Genomic DNA, 14,302 nt, shown 5'->3' with positions numbered 1-14,302 from the left:
CAGATGAGTTGCTGCTGTCTTCTCTTCATTCAGACTCCCTGCACCTTTGTATCTGCAGAGACTGGTCCAAATGGCCAGGAACCCCAGACATGCCTGTTACTTTTCTTTGGTGTTGACTACTCAACCCTCAGGAGGTGAGGCTGTTCTCAGCGTCCTCACTGGGAGGGGAGAAGAGCTTTGTGTAAGGTTTTTCTATGCTTTTTTTTCCTATCACTCATTGGGAGTTTCTGTCCAGAAAAGCCTCAGTGCAGCCAGTATCCCCCCTGAAATCCCACTTTTCCCCCAGGAGGAGGACCTGCCTGCAAAGACAAAATAAATGGTTGAGGAGAAGCTTGTTTGTCCTTCACTGCAGGTCTCTGGGTTGCAAGAGCCACTTCCCACTGCCTGCATTCCGTGGTGCTGGGCACTAGGTCGGGTCGGGGAGAGCTTGGTGTAAGAAACACTCTGTGTTTGTAACAGCATTGATGCCGTGATGGAAACCTTGAGTTGTTTCTCTGTGCTTTGAGTCACTCTCAACACAGGCTGTGCAAGGATCTCCTCAGCCCAAGGAGAATGAAAATATTGAATGGAAGGTCTGCATGTTGGAGAGAGAAACACGCTCTTGTAGAAGAGCTGTTGGAGGAGGAGACACTAAGATAACGAAGAAAGTCAGAGCAAGAGAAGTGGAAACTGTTCAGATTTAAGCTAAGTAGAAAAACTACACCACAAAGCACTGAACACATGGAAGAACATACTGGCTTAGGGGGAAAAAAAGGGTTGATGTTTTATTATATAGCATTGAATCAAGTAATCAAGAAACTGTCTTCAGTTACTCATCCCTCAAAGCAGAGTTTGTGTGGTTTGAACAAATCCTGGTCAAAACATCTCAGGATTTCATGAAACAAGATAAATACCTTTTAGTGGATTGTTGCTAGGCCATATTCTGCTTCCTTTGCAATGGCCAGTAACTCAAATCCCTGAGTTGTCCCACTGTTCCAACAGAGCCCAGTGGACTGCTTAGAAGTAAAATACTACTCAGTGCCAGTAAAGCTGGTGGAACTGGGCCTGCTGTCAGCACTACTGCATTGTCAGACCAGTCGGTATTGCTGGTGATTGTGTTACACAGAACAACTAGCTAGTAAGTACCCGTTGGGCTGCTTTGGGCTGGAGAAATGTCCTCCATTCGCTGCCCAGCCTCAAAATAATAAGCAAATTCTGTGCTGGTATCCAAAGGACAAAATTCCTTTCCTGGGATTCTGCTTTCCAGCAGGGAATTTGCCAGCACTGTTGTGTGGTGGGATGGTGAGTATTAAAGGAGGGATCCTGTGAGCGTGGTGCTGGAGGTGGCAGTGTCAGAGAAGCCGTTGCAGCAGGGAGCTTCCCACGGCGGTAGTCAGCACATACACTAGGCAAGAGGAGAGCCTGGATCCTGATCCTAGGTGGAGGACAAAGAAAGAATTGGATTATCCAGGTAAATGGCACATGTGTGCTATGGGGGCTTTGGGATTCAGGTACCCCAGAGCCAGGACAGTGTTTTAGTGACATTGCCCTTACCCATGCCTCAGGCACTGACCTTCACCCCAGCTATAAATGTCAGCTGGGTGTGAGTAGTCAGCAGGACTGAGTCTGTCTTACTTTCACCAGTGTAAAGCAGGAGTAAATCTGAGTCATTCAAGCTACTCAGAAACAACAAGGCCACATCCTTGCCTAGTGCACAGTAGCCCAGTGCATTGGCATCAATGCACTCCAGCTTTCTGTTGAGCACTTTAGGGAAGGTGATGAGCCACTTTAAGGTGCACCTTGCCAGACCTGAGGCTTGGAGGCAGCCAGCTCCAGGGCTGTAATGCCCTATGGAGATGTGACTATTTGTCTAGCCAGGGTTCCTTGTGGACAGCAGCACACCAGTATTAAACCTGGCCAGGAACAAGCTGAATCAGCTCCTGCTTGTCAATAAAGACTTCTGCCTGGCCACCAGATCCTAAGCCTTTCCCAGCTCCAAACCTTCATGCCTTACCAGGTTCAGGTTTCATGTTGATGTATCCGTCGGGTGTCGGTCTCGGTGACCCTGGCCCACCTGCGGGTGTTGTTTTAACAGTGTCATTACTGGTGGTGTTGGAAGAGGAGCTGGGAGATGCTGTGGGACCATTGGTCTTGCAAGCTGGTGCTGTTGTCTTGGTCGTTGAGGAGGTGGAGATGGTGGAGTTGGGAATCAGGGTGGGCTTATGGGGAGGGAGGCTTAGTTCTATGCCAGTGGGTGCAGAGGTGGAGTTAGCGACAAGGATGCTGGGAACATTGTGGGTGCTTGGGGTGGCGGTGCTACCGGTAACAGGACTGGGATGGGGGGTGCCCCCTAATGCTGGGGGGTTCATGGACACCAGTGGGGTGCTGGTGCTGGGGTTAGTGACAACACCAGTGCTGGTGGTGGCCCGCAGGGTGAGAGCAGGGGGTGGGATGGAGCTGGGAGAGGTGGTGTTGGGGTTGACAATGGCAAGGATGGTGGTGAGGAGGGTGGGGGCAGGCTGGTGGCTGGAGCATGGCACAGCAGGGCTGGTGGTCAGAGCAGGGCGGGCAGTGGGGGTGGCACCAGGGGCAGGGGTTGGGGTGGTGGCACTTGGGGTGGGCGCCTTGCTGGTACTTGAGTTAGTGAGAGGGTGGCTGCTAATGGCAATAGCGGTGGGGACAGTGGCTATAGGGGTGATACCAGCCAAGGTGGTGGGGTGAGGAGGGGTGGCTGTCCCTGTGGGGCTGGGCTCCTCCAGCCCCCCTGTGAGGCCGATTCCCAGGACACAGTCCAGTTCCCTCTGGGACTGTCTCTTCACCCAGAGCATCACCAAGGTCTCGTTTTCAGCTGCCTTCAGCTGAGGGAGGTTTTGCCCAAGCAGATTCTTCACATCCGTGACGCTGAGGTTCTGCAATGTACAGCATCGTCACTGCTCATCCTCACCTTTCCTGCTCTGCAGCACGGAAAAGAGGGACAGTGCTCCAGGGATCTACCTGCAGCGCTTTGGGATTCAGGGCAAGGAAGGTGTTGATGTCCATGTCTATGGCAATGCCGGCTGCAGCCAAGTCTTTCAGGTCCTTTGCTGGAGCTCCACCTTAAAGAAAGCACATGGGGCACCTAGAAACATGCAAACACTCCTAAAGCTTTTGGAGAGGCTAAACCCCAATGGCTAAGCAAGAGACACCCAACCTCAGGAAGGAGGATGAAGGCTCAAACACCTACTCAGGTATGGCCAAATCCTGCAGTAATAGGCCTTGGGGGTGCCAACCAGGTCAGCAAAGGCCTCCTGGGCTTTTCTGTAGAGTTGGTCCTTCTTGGTTTGAGAGCAGGAAGAGATGCTCAGTTGTCCAGCAGTCCTGGGGAAGGGATGGGCATAGCTTAGAGCCAGCAGTAAGGCCCTAAATCACAGCTAAATCCCTTTAGTTGGCTGGAGGAGACGAGTGGTGTGTCCCTGCTTGTGGTGCTGGCGGCTTGAGCAGGAGTTGAAGCAGGACGTGGCCATCCCACCTGTATGGAAGGTGGGGGTCTGCCATCCCACTGCCTGCTTCCACCATGATCCCAGGGCTCTCACAGGGCTGAAAAACATCCCCTACCACTGGCTTACCTGATGGCTTCTGGAGGTATCTGCTGGATCTGCTTCTCCTGCAGACTACACAGGAGTTGTCCCCCGATTTGCTGAAGCAAAGGGCCAGTCAAGATGCCCCCCAGGGACAGGAACCTGCTGAGGAGCTGCTGGATCTGGGAAACACAGTTCAGGAGGGAAGGAAAATGCTCCTGATGGAATCGTGTGTGTTACAAACCCACCACGCTGGGCTTGGGCACTGAGCAGTCCTGATACGGGTTCCCCAGGGCCCACCCCTGCTGCTGCCATGGGTTTACCTGACGCATCTTCCACATCCCATCCGAGGGGTTGAGCAGGACTGAGAGCGTGTCGCTGGATGTCACCAGCCACCGGCTGATCTCCTCGGGCGAGTACTGCCGGGACAGCGGTCCCAGCAGCTTCAGCTGCTCCTCCGGGATGCCTGAGGGGTAGATCTGTGGGGCCAGGCCAGTGGGGCAGAGAACAGGGTCAGGGAAGGGAAAAGGAGGAGGAAATGGATGCAAAAGCCCCGTTCGGGCGCCTTCATCCCCGCGCTAGTGATGCGGTTCCCGCAGCAGGGCTTGCCCACACTATCGGGGGCTCCTGCCCTGTGTCACCATCACCTGATCCAGCTTCTTCTTCACGACCTGGAGGTAGGCTGTGGGGAATGGCTGCTCCAGCAGAAGCTTCAGGTTTTCCTTCAGAACCTCGTTGCTCAGGCACAGGTCGAACTGCTCACTGGTGTCATAGTCGATGATTAAGAAGGGGTCAGTGATGGTGCTGGCGGTGATGGGCTCAGAAAGGCAGCCTGTGGGCAGCGAGAGTGCATCAGGCTGATGTTTCCCTGCTTCCTGCCTGGCCCTGGTCCTGCAGAGCCCTTGGAAGAGCTCCAGTGAATGAACACGGAATTCCCTGCAACTCATCCTCCCATCCTGAGTCCCCAGCCCATGTAGATGCCTATTTGCTTTTGTTCCTCAGTGTTATTCCGTGTGCTTTGTTCTATTGAAGGCAACTAAAGATGCACAGGTGAGGTGAACCCTTTCCTATGTCATGCACAAGGAGTATCCTCCGGCCTTGTAGCATCCTGCTGCTACCCCTGCTTGGGAGTTTTCCCCCTGATCCAGCTCCTCCCCAGCTGCTGCTGCTATATTCCTTCTCCCAGGTAAGGGCAAACCCCACATTGTGTTGTCCCATCTCCCCAGCTGCTTTATGGGAATCCCACAGCTTTCAGCCTGGTCCCATCCCCTCCCTGGGGCCACTTTTCCCTTTCAAGAGCAAAGGGAAACGCTCACGGTCTGCGCTCCGCCTCATCCTGGGATGGGATGAATCCGATGCTGCTGCGAAGGCCCTGAGCAGAGTCAGGGACTTCTCCCGCTGGGAACGTCCCTGTTTGCCGAACGCAGCCGCGATGCTCCTGCCGAACGCCTCCCGCGCTGCCTGCCGGGGGGCAGAGGGTGCTGGTCCCACAGCCCCAGCACTGAGCTGCCTGATGGGCAGCTTGCCCTAGGGTCCCAAGGAGGGGTCTTACCTCGGGCACCGAGCTCAGCGTGGTCTGGTTCAGAGCCAGCGCCAGCGGGCCCAGGTTCTGCAGAGTCCGTAGATCCCAGCTCGAAGGATGCCTGTGGCCATGGGGAGAAGGAGCAGCTCAGCATCCTCATGGACGCTCCACCCCGGTGCTCATCACCCAAGCCTGTAAGAGCACGTGAAGGCTCCTCACCCATACGCTGTGTCCCCACGGAGGAGCAAGGCATTGAGAGCATCCCGTTGGGCCCCTGTCAGCGCTGAGCACAGCTTCAGGTTCTCCAGGATGCTGGGATCGGAGGCTGTGATGGTCTCTGGCTCCATGTCACAAACCAGGGCCCCGAGGCCGCTGAGCTGCTCTGGGTGCAGGCGCCTGCTCTTCACCCCCTGCGAGAGACAAAGAGCCCCTTGTACCAATGCCTGGTGAGGGGGCAGGCCCCTGACACCCCTGGCTTGTCCCAACTCACCAGGCAGGCCAGAGCCCCATGGAGCAGCCCCAAGCGCTGTGCTGAGCCCCTGGGAAGCAGCTCCAGGTTCCCATGGGAAGCTTGGGCATAAAACGCTTCACAGGTCCCATCATGAACCTCGGACAAGCTGTGGGGAGCAAGAGTCAGTGCTGGGGCGGGGAGGAATGGGGCGAAGGGCTCCTCTTGTCCAGGTGGGAGCTCTTCAGACAGAGGGGGTTGGAACTGGATGATCCTAGGGTCCTTTCCAACCCAAACCGTTCCATGATTCTAATGTTGCTTTTGGAGTCAGTTTTACACTGGTGCTCCATTCAGAGCCATGAGGTGCTGAGTGGCACAGGGCCAGAGGGTCCTTCTTGTGCTGGGGAGTATGTCTGGAGGGGGTTTCTCAACCCCATACACCCCATGCTATGGGCTGTGCAGCCCCAACCTCGGTGAGGAGAGGAGTGGGGGTGTTTGCAGGGCTGGAAGTGCCCCGCAAGGATCTGATGCAGGAGATTCCTGTCGTGCTCCTCTCCCACACACAGCTCCCACGTGCCCCAGGGTCCGAAACCAGGACACGGGGCCCCGCTGGATGCCGTGAGGTGGCACCAGCCCTGTGCCGCCCTCGATACTCACTCAAAGAAGAGCAGCAGGTCTGGCGGGTACCTGCTGAAATCAGCCGTCAGGTTCCTGGCAGCGAGCAGCCTGGCCAGGCAGGAGAGCTGGCAGAGACAGCCAATGCCTTGTCAGTGCCAGCGTGGTGGGACCCCCTTTGCCCCGGCTCCCCATTGGGATCCATGGGGTTCACAGCCCACCCCTTCTGCCCCTGCTCACCTGGGCACCGCTCAGCTCCGCTGTTCTGTTCTGCAGCCCCTCGGCAAAGGCGAGGATGGTGGCAGCAGGGAGGTCATTGTCCGGGATGCATGGAAAACCTTGCAGGAGCGAGGCTGAGAGGCTGCGTTGGAGGGACACGGTTCCATTCACCATCCACTTTGGCTCCCAATGCCCCATAGAGGATGAACCCGCTCACTCCCATGGGAATTCCCCCTTCACCCTGACCACTGCGTGATGTAAGTAGGAATAGCTTGGGGTGTAATGAAAACAGCCCCTAAAGCCAGCGTTGGGTGGTGCCAAGGGGGATGCCCTGCAGGAGCGAGGCTGCCCATCCCCATGGCTGGATGAGAGAGGAGCCAGCAGAGCAGTGATCTGGGGGAGGCTCCTGTTGTGTCTGCGTCAGTCCCACAAGGAAAGGGATCTCTCGGTGTGTTTGTGCTACAACAAGAGCTCAGATCCCAGCCCAGAACCGGCTGTGCGAGGCTGTAAATCTCTGCAGCACGAGTGACCTGGCACAGCGGCTGTGGCAGCCATGGGGGAGTAACTCAGCATCCCCCCTGCCAGCCCCACTGCCTGTGCCCCCATAGGTCATACCACCCCCTGCTGCGGCTGGTACTCACTCTGTGTGCTGCTCAGGGGCACACAGGACGGCTCCGATGATCAGGGCAGCCTGGGGAGGAGGATAAAGGGATGCTCAGGAATGGGAAGAAGGGATTATTAAACACATGGAAAGGGACCTGACCTGGCCGGTGGCTGCTGCCCACAAGCCACAAGCAGCTGAGAACTGCAGCAGCCCTGAGGCTGCCCTGGGTTCTGCATGGGGACTAAAGCCACCGTGGAGTGGGGACCCTTCAGCAATGGGGCTGTGCCTGCTTCCCTGAAGCTGAGAGGGGGGTGAGCATCAGGTTTGGGGTCCAGCCTTTGGTTTAGGAGCAGGGCAGTGGGTGAGCAAGGGATGGGGTGGGACAGGGTCACAGGCTCCTTATGGGGCCAGTGGGGAGGTGATGGTTCTGCTGCTCCCGGCACCAGCTATGAGGTTATGGCAAAGCAGTGACTCACTCACCAGTGCTGCTTGCACAAGGTCTGCAGAGAATCCTGCAATGAAGCAGAAGTGGGTTATAAACCACCCACGAACAGAGCTACAGGCAGCTGGGGGCTGCTCTGAAGCAGCTCCAGGCTTAAAGCCTGGGAGGGTCTTTCCTGTATCCATTCAATAGCATTCAGTGAATGCTGGGGAACACGATGCAGAGAGAGGCCCCCCACAGCCTCCACCAGCCCGGGCAACCTCCAGGGGGGATTAGGAGATGAAAAGTGACAAATCAGCCCCTGGGTGGATTCCTAATGTGCAGCTGGGAAAAACACCCACTGCCTGTGGATACCGATGGGAACAGGAGGCAGAGCGCAGGGAATGCCAGAGCCAAGCGGGAAGGGGATGAAAAGAAGAAGAGCATCCCTGGTGGTGGGGGTGGGATGGGGCCCTGGGACAGGGTTGGATTTAAGGGTACAAGGTGGAACTCACGGAAGCAGAGAGCAGAGGGTGCCCGTGCCATGCTGCTGTGCTGGGGCTTCCTCCTTGGCATGGATCAAGTGAGCACAGAACAAACAGGAGCCGTGTCCCAGCTCCTGGATGGTGCTGGGGTCCTGCAGCCGATCCAAAGCTCCGGTGCTGGGGTCCTGCAGCCGATCCAAAGCTCCAGTGCTGGCACAAACCCCCGCAGCGCAGGGAAGGGTTTTACACCCTGTACAGCAGAAACCAGAGTTTAAATCCATCCATTACTATTGTTAAAAGAAACTCCACAATAAACTGTCCTCTCTAACACCCACAGCCCTGCTCCCCCCTGCACCCTGCAGGGACAGCATCCTCCTGCATCCACATGGGACCGCATCAGCATAGACTGGGAGAAACCCAGTGCAGGACACCCGCAGGCTTCCCTCCCCCTGTATCCAACCCCCATAGGAAATAAATCCCTGCTCCAGCTTCTGGAGCTGCCCGGTGAGTTAGCGTATTGCCCTTCCAAGATGATCCAAGTAATCCCTCCATTAAGGCTCGTTGCTCCCTAAATCCCACCGTTGGCCCTTCGGAGCTGCTCTGCGTCCCAAGGGCAGGTGCTCCCGGGCGGCAGTGGGATGAGCACAGCACTTATCTGCTGCGGGGTGGGGATGTTGCTCTCCAACGGGGGTGTGACGGGGCAGTTTCTCAACCGTGTTTTGTAAAGCTGCTTCCTCCCCTGGTTTCGTGTTGGGGTTTTTGCTTTCTCTGTAAAGGGTCACTTTGGGGTAAACCCTCTGGTTTGGGGGTTTCTGTGCTGGCGACAGAGATCCCCCTGGCTATTGAAATGCTTTGGGCTATTCAGGGGTGTGTTTGTAAAGCGAGCAGGGCGTTGAACTGAGTCCCCGGTGATGGGCTCAGCACCCCTCCGGGAGGTTCGTCCACTCACACCCATCCTTTTTGCTTTGACCATGGACAACCCTGTTCCCTTTTTTACAGGTTCCTCCCTGCAATTTCAGATCCAAAACACGTGCCATGAAGAAGGAAGACCTGAAAGAAAAGAAGCAAAGGCTTTCCCAGGCTGTGGGATGGAAACCCCCGAAAATCCCATTGCTGTGTGGCAGCAAATGTTATCTGAGTAGGTATCCCAGGAAAAACATGTTATCCCGGGAATAAGGAAGGATGCGAGCAGTCGGCAGTGGCCATCTGGCTGCTCCTCACCCTACTGATGCCCTAAGCCCACTTGGATGGGTTTGAGGGCATCAGTCTTCACCCAGGGTCCCTGGAGCAGGGTTGGCCGCCCCCTGATGCTGTCCCCATCTCTGTCCCCCACTGTACAACCGGTCCTGCAGCACCAGGGCTCAGTCGATGCCTGCGGCTGTTTCTGGTTGCTATTTTGGAGGGATTTGCTGTAAAAACAGTTTCTGTTGGAGCAGGGAAATGACAGGAGCTTGTTTGCTATGAGGGACACAGCCCTTCCCGCAGGCTCACTGGCCAGAGGTGGCTGGAGTCCACTGCCTCCGTCACGTCCCCACAGAGCTTGAAATTGGCCTTGAAACAGCCTCAGGCGATGCAGGCACAGCAGCATCAACCCCAAATCTGGACACACAGGGAAGCATCCCTTCCCCAAGCCCCTTCCCCTGGTCGGTGATGGGCTCCAACCACACCTCCCTTCTCTTAACCAGCCGCTTCCCTGCCCTTGCTGGGCTTGTGGTCTTGTATCTCACAACCTGAAGACTGCAAGTAACTCCTTAGGGTCTTATTTTTCCTTGTAAAAATATTGTATTTATAAATATATTCTTATAAGATCCCTATAAATATTTATTTTTCCTTATAAATAATTCCTTTTCCAGCTGCTTCAACCTAAGGACTGGCTGTTGATGTACAAGTTATATAGAAATCATGCTTGGTGGCAGCTTTCCCTCTGCACCCCCTAAACACCAGCAACCCCAGGGCTGTTCCCACACCTCTTTGCCAGGGAAAGCTGCGGTATTCCCAAACTAGGGGGTTTTCTCCTGCCTCTGCTCCTTGGCTGGGGACAATCCCAAGTATTGGACATGGTGGGAAACGGACAGGGAAGGGCCAAGGACATCCCTGGTCATGTTACTGAATGCAGGAGGGGTTTTGCATAGAGAATCCCTGTGGTTTCATCCAGGTGAACTTCAGCAGGGTGAGGATGAGCATCGGTGCTCACACAACAGGTTGGCTGGGTTGGAACCCGTGGGCTGGTCCTGCTGGACCAGTTCAGGCTCATTCCTGGAAGCCCCCAGCCCCGCTGCAGCAATGGTACGGATTGAGAGACCAGAGGGTGAGCCACAGGATATGTAAGTAATGGTTTACTACACAGTGTGCAACAAGAGGTAAGGGTTATTGTAAGAAATAAGGGTTATTGCAAGAAATAAGGGTTATTGCAAGCTGTACAGAACATCACAACACACAGCTCCATCACAACCCCCCCATCACATGTGTGAGTGGATCCACAGAGGATGCAGTGATGGCAGAGGACTGGATGTGACATGGTACCCAGGGAAGGGATCCTGGAAAACACCTCTCTGCAAGGTAAGGAAAGCAGGTATTTATCTCCGGTTTCTGCAGCATTGGGTAAAAGTGCAACACATGAAGGCTGATGGGTGGTGCAGGGTGCACGGGGTGAGCAGTGGGTGCCAGTCCCCAGCATTGCTGGTCCCCAGCATCCCCTCACCTTGTCTTGGATGTTGCACAGCAGGGACCATTCCCACCTTCCTAGGGAAGAGGAGGCTGTGTCCCACCTCTGATGCTGCAAACCTCACCCCTAACTCTTCAGGTCCCCTGGTGCACGTCACCCATGGTCATTCTTTGGCAAACAGGTTCATGCTGTTGATTTACAGCTTCAGGACCTGCCTCACCCCTCCCTGGCCATTCCAGGGAGATGGGATGGGCAGAGATGGGGCCTGGGAGGAAGGAGATGGATTTCCTCCTCCTCCAACCCCTTTAAGCCCACTGCCACCAGCTCACAAGCCTGTGGTCCCTGTAACACAATGCAATACCCCATGGGGTTTTGGTGACCCACAAGGAGAGGGCTGTGCTGGTTTATTGCCCCTCAGGGTAGGAATACAATGTGAAACCACTGATACAGGATGGGGCTTGTGGGATGACAGGGACTGCAGCACATGCTGATGTGGTGGCTCGGTGCAGGACACCCCAGGGATGGGTGCTCTGTGTGCAATGGGCTCCAGCCATCTCCATCCTTCCCCAACTTTCCTCATTGCTCCTTCCCACTCTTCACATCAGCCCTCAGCCTTCTGCAGCTTCAGCCACTTCCTTGGCTGCCCCAGAGCCTTCCCAAACTGAAGAGGAGCCACATGATAGGACCAAGACATCATCTTATTCCCCTTTGCTTGGGTAAAGCAAGAAGGGGTTTGGGTCTTGTAACCTGTGTCTGCAGGGGTTACATCCCCACCCAGGTAAGAGTGGGTGCTGGGAAAAGGCAATGCTAGGACAATAGGATCTATTAAAAAAGCTTTGGGCTGCTGGCTCCCTGACCACAGAAGTACTAAAACTGCTCACTCTGGAGACTGCCCATATTCCAGAACCACTAAAAGATGAGATTCTTCTCGTAGAAACCTGAAAAAAAAAGATTAAAATCCATTTGGATCAACTCGCCCCAGGATTCACGGGGCTGATGGAGCCCCCAGGCTGCACTTCAGCCTCCTGATCTCCCACCTCCCAGTCAATGTGTGCCAGCGAGCACAGCAGGCTGGAGTGAAAGGAACGGGAGTGAGGGACAAGGGGAATGGCTTTAACCTGCCAGAGGGGAGACTGAGATGAGCTCTTAGGCAGAAGCTCTTCCCTGTGAGGGTGCTGAGGTGCTGGCACAGGGTGCCCAGAGAAGCTGTGGCTGCCCCATCCCTGGCAGTGTTCAAGGCCAGGTTGGACACAGGGGCTTGGAGCAAGCTGCTCCAGTGGAAGGGGTCCCTGCCCGTGGCAGGGGTTGGAGCTGGAGGAACTGTAAGCTCCCTTCAACCCAAACCATCCTGAGAGTCAATGACACAACACCCAAGCTGCCCCAGGTGTGTTCTCCCCTCCCTTTGCTTTGCCATCCTGGCACTGAGGGTTTGCGGACGTGTCCATCATCCTCATGGCAAAGGCAGCATCCCTGCTGCCCTGGCTGTGTCTGAGCCCTGGGGTGAGGACATAAAGCTTTTGGGTCACTCTAAGCTGGTACATGACACACTGACTCTGCTGCCGAGGCCCACAGTTAGGAAAGGGGCATCCAGTGGCCAGATGGATAATGTGTACATTAAAAACCGCTAAACACTGCTAAAATCTGCCTAATCCCAGCCCCAGAAGTGAAGGAAGCCATGGATACAGGAAGCGCAGGCATGGAGTCAGCGCTGGGCTCCGCAGGGACCCACTGGGATAGAAAAGGAGCATTGGGCTGGAAATGCAACGACGTGGTTTGTGCTCACTCCAGTGCCCACTCGGCCAACCACTGCTCGCACCGGGCTCGCTGCTCCTCTGTCTCTGGGCTCTTGGCTTCACTCAGTGCCTCCTGCTCCCCACCACCGAGCACGGCTCCCTGGCTTTCCTCTTCCTCCTTCTGCATCACCTTGTCCTTCAGCTCTTGGATGGTCTCATCCAGCCGGTGAGTGATGCTCTGGGGCACCCAGTTGCTGTCCATTGCGGTGATGAAGGGGTCGGGGGCGCAGACCTCAATGAGCTCCTTGCCGGTGGGGATGCGCAGGTAGTAGGCATGGAGCATCATCCTATAGGGACTGCTGTCCTTCCTGTGGCTGTAGGTGAAGTCCCCCACAATGGGGTGGCCGATGGCGCTGCAGTGAACCCGGAGCTGATGAGTGCGCCCTAAGGGGAAAGGAACCATGGACTTGGGTTATCCCTGAATCCCTCCATGAGGATGCAGTGGTGATAACGCACCAAATGGCATTTATCCCCATTTGAATCCTCTGAGCTTGGTGCCTCTGATCCCTTCAGCCCTTTCTAGGCTTCACTTTGCACCATGCACCCACACCAAGGCCCAAGGCTGCACATGCAGCATCTCCGCCTGCCCAGCCTCAGCACCTTGTGCTGCTGAGGACAAGGAAGCCCCATGGAGCCCCTGGGACCTCAGCCCCACCCCGTTCAAACGCTGCCCCAACCCCAACCTCCTACCTGTAAGCGGCTGCAGCAGCACTTTGGTTACAGGGTCTCCGCTGTAGGACCCGTGCTCCAGCACGATCAGCTCCGACTGGCAAGGCTTGGGGTTCTCACAGCCTGCAGTGAGATGCAGATGGGAGTCAGCTCACCCCCTGCGTGGCCTGGGCAGTGCAGGCAGGGCGTGGGAGCTGCTCACCCTCCGTCCCATCGATGCACATCATGTGGGTCATGCCCTCGGTGGTGTTCTTCCCTATGGCATAGCGGATCGTCATCCGGCTCTGGCTGACGTGGCCCCGGACCTGCAGGGCAGAAGGAAGGTTTGTAGACTGAGCCCTGTCACCCCTCACCAGCACAAGCAGCAGAGGCCAAGCCCCAGTTTAACCACACCAAATGCAGAAGCAGGACTCGGCATCACGGGCTTACCAGGGCGAGATAAGCTTTGGTCACCAGCCGGTCTTTAAAGCACTTGTAGGCGCTTCCCGCTGCTGCCTTGTTGAGTGCAACACACAGAGCCCCACTGGTGGAGAAGTCGAGCTGGTGGCAGAACCTGGGGATGAGACGGGAGGTGGAAAAGCATTCCATGGGCAGGAAAGAGCCCGCGCCAGGCCCGGCTGCTCACCTGAAGCCGTAGTAGGTGTCGGGGTCGGCCAGCTCGGGGAAGCGGTACTTGAGCTGGCTCTGCAGCGTCAGGGTCTCGTACCACATCTTGCTGTCGATGCGGATGTCCCAGTGCTTGTTGACCACGATGAAGTCGGAGCTCTGGTACAGGATGGACAGGTTGTCGATGCTGCCCGGCTCCATGGCCAGCGCCCTGCGGGAATCACGATGAGCGGGGTGGGAAGAGCCTCAGCCGCAGCCTGTGCACCCCGGGATGGGGACAGTACCCCGGTAGTGTCGGAAGTGTAGCGGTGCCGCGGGCTCACAGCGCATGGGTCCCAGGGCAACACCGGGCTCCACCGCACGGTGCCCGTGCCTTACCGGTACCCGTGCCACAGCCGTCCCGGTGCCCCACGTGGAGGCCCCGCCGCCGCACGGTGCTTGGGCCGGTCCAGCCCGGCGGAGGGGCTCGGCCCAAGCGGCTCCTAGCGCCGGGGCCGGGCCGCAATCACGGAGGGACGCGCACGGCGGCGGGGACACGGGACACGGGACACGGTGGAGGGGCTGATGCCAAGCCCCGGTCCCCGGTACCCGTCTCCGGTCCCCGTCCCGGCCCCTCCGGTCCTGCGGCGCTCAGCGCCTACATCGCCTCCACCGCTGGCGGCGCCGTCACCGGCACCGCACCTCGCGTCGCATCCAATCAACGCCGCAGCCGCCGCGTC

At 56.7% G+C, this 14,302-nt stretch overlaps 2 protein-coding genes across 3 annotated transcripts; both read right to left on the bottom strand.

The window, feature by feature from the left end:
• Positions 1–743: 743 nt before the first annotated feature.
• Positions 744–7,997, bottom strand: LOC134163855 (mesothelin-like protein). Its single transcript, XM_062619047.1, has 16 exons — positions 7,881–7,997; positions 7,425–7,456; positions 6,982–7,031; positions 6,362–6,482; positions 6,164–6,249; positions 5,549–5,675; positions 5,278–5,468; positions 5,089–5,179; positions 4,853–4,997; positions 4,184–4,368; positions 3,860–4,015; positions 3,585–3,718; positions 3,203–3,336; positions 2,974–3,074; positions 1,994–2,888; positions 744–1,414 (listed from the first exon to the last, which is right to left on the bottom strand). Exons 1-16 carry the CDS (start codon positions 7,939–7,941, stop codon positions 1,332–1,334), a joined length of 2,592 nt encoding a protein of 863 aa, XP_062475031.1. The 5' UTR covers positions 7,942–7,997; the 3' UTR covers positions 744–1,331.
• Positions 7,998–10,171: 2,174 nt separating this feature from the next.
• On the bottom strand, positions 10,172–14,104 carry RPUSD1 (RNA pseudouridine synthase domain containing 1). Of its 2 annotated transcripts, none has more exons than XM_062619043.1 (5): positions 13,603–14,104; positions 13,407–13,530; positions 13,180–13,282; positions 12,999–13,100; positions 10,172–12,692 (listed from the first exon to the last, which is right to left on the bottom strand). In XM_062619043.1, exons 1-5 carry the CDS (start codon positions 13,782–13,784, stop codon positions 12,295–12,297), a joined length of 909 nt encoding a protein of 302 aa, XP_062475027.1. In that variant the 5' UTR covers positions 13,785–14,104; the 3' UTR covers positions 10,172–12,294. The 2 variants fall into 2 exon arrangements, with proteins under 2 accessions (XP_062475027.1, XP_062475028.1); XM_062619044.1 differs by having other exon boundaries at positions 13,684–14,104.
• Between the last annotated feature and the right edge of the window lie 198 nt (positions 14,105–14,302).

The sequence above is a fragment of the Pezoporus occidentalis genome, unplaced genomic scaffold (genome assembly GCF_034315485.1).
Source record: "Pezoporus occidentalis ecotype Australia unplaced genomic scaffold, CSIRO_AGI_Poc_V1 ctg208, whole genome shotgun sequence".
In the NCBI taxonomy this organism is placed as follows: Eukaryota; Metazoa; Chordata; class Aves; order Psittaciformes; family Psittacidae; genus Pezoporus; species Pezoporus occidentalis.
The sequence above is the reverse complement of the archived record's forward strand: the minus strand, read 5'-3'. Positions and strand labels throughout refer to the sequence as shown.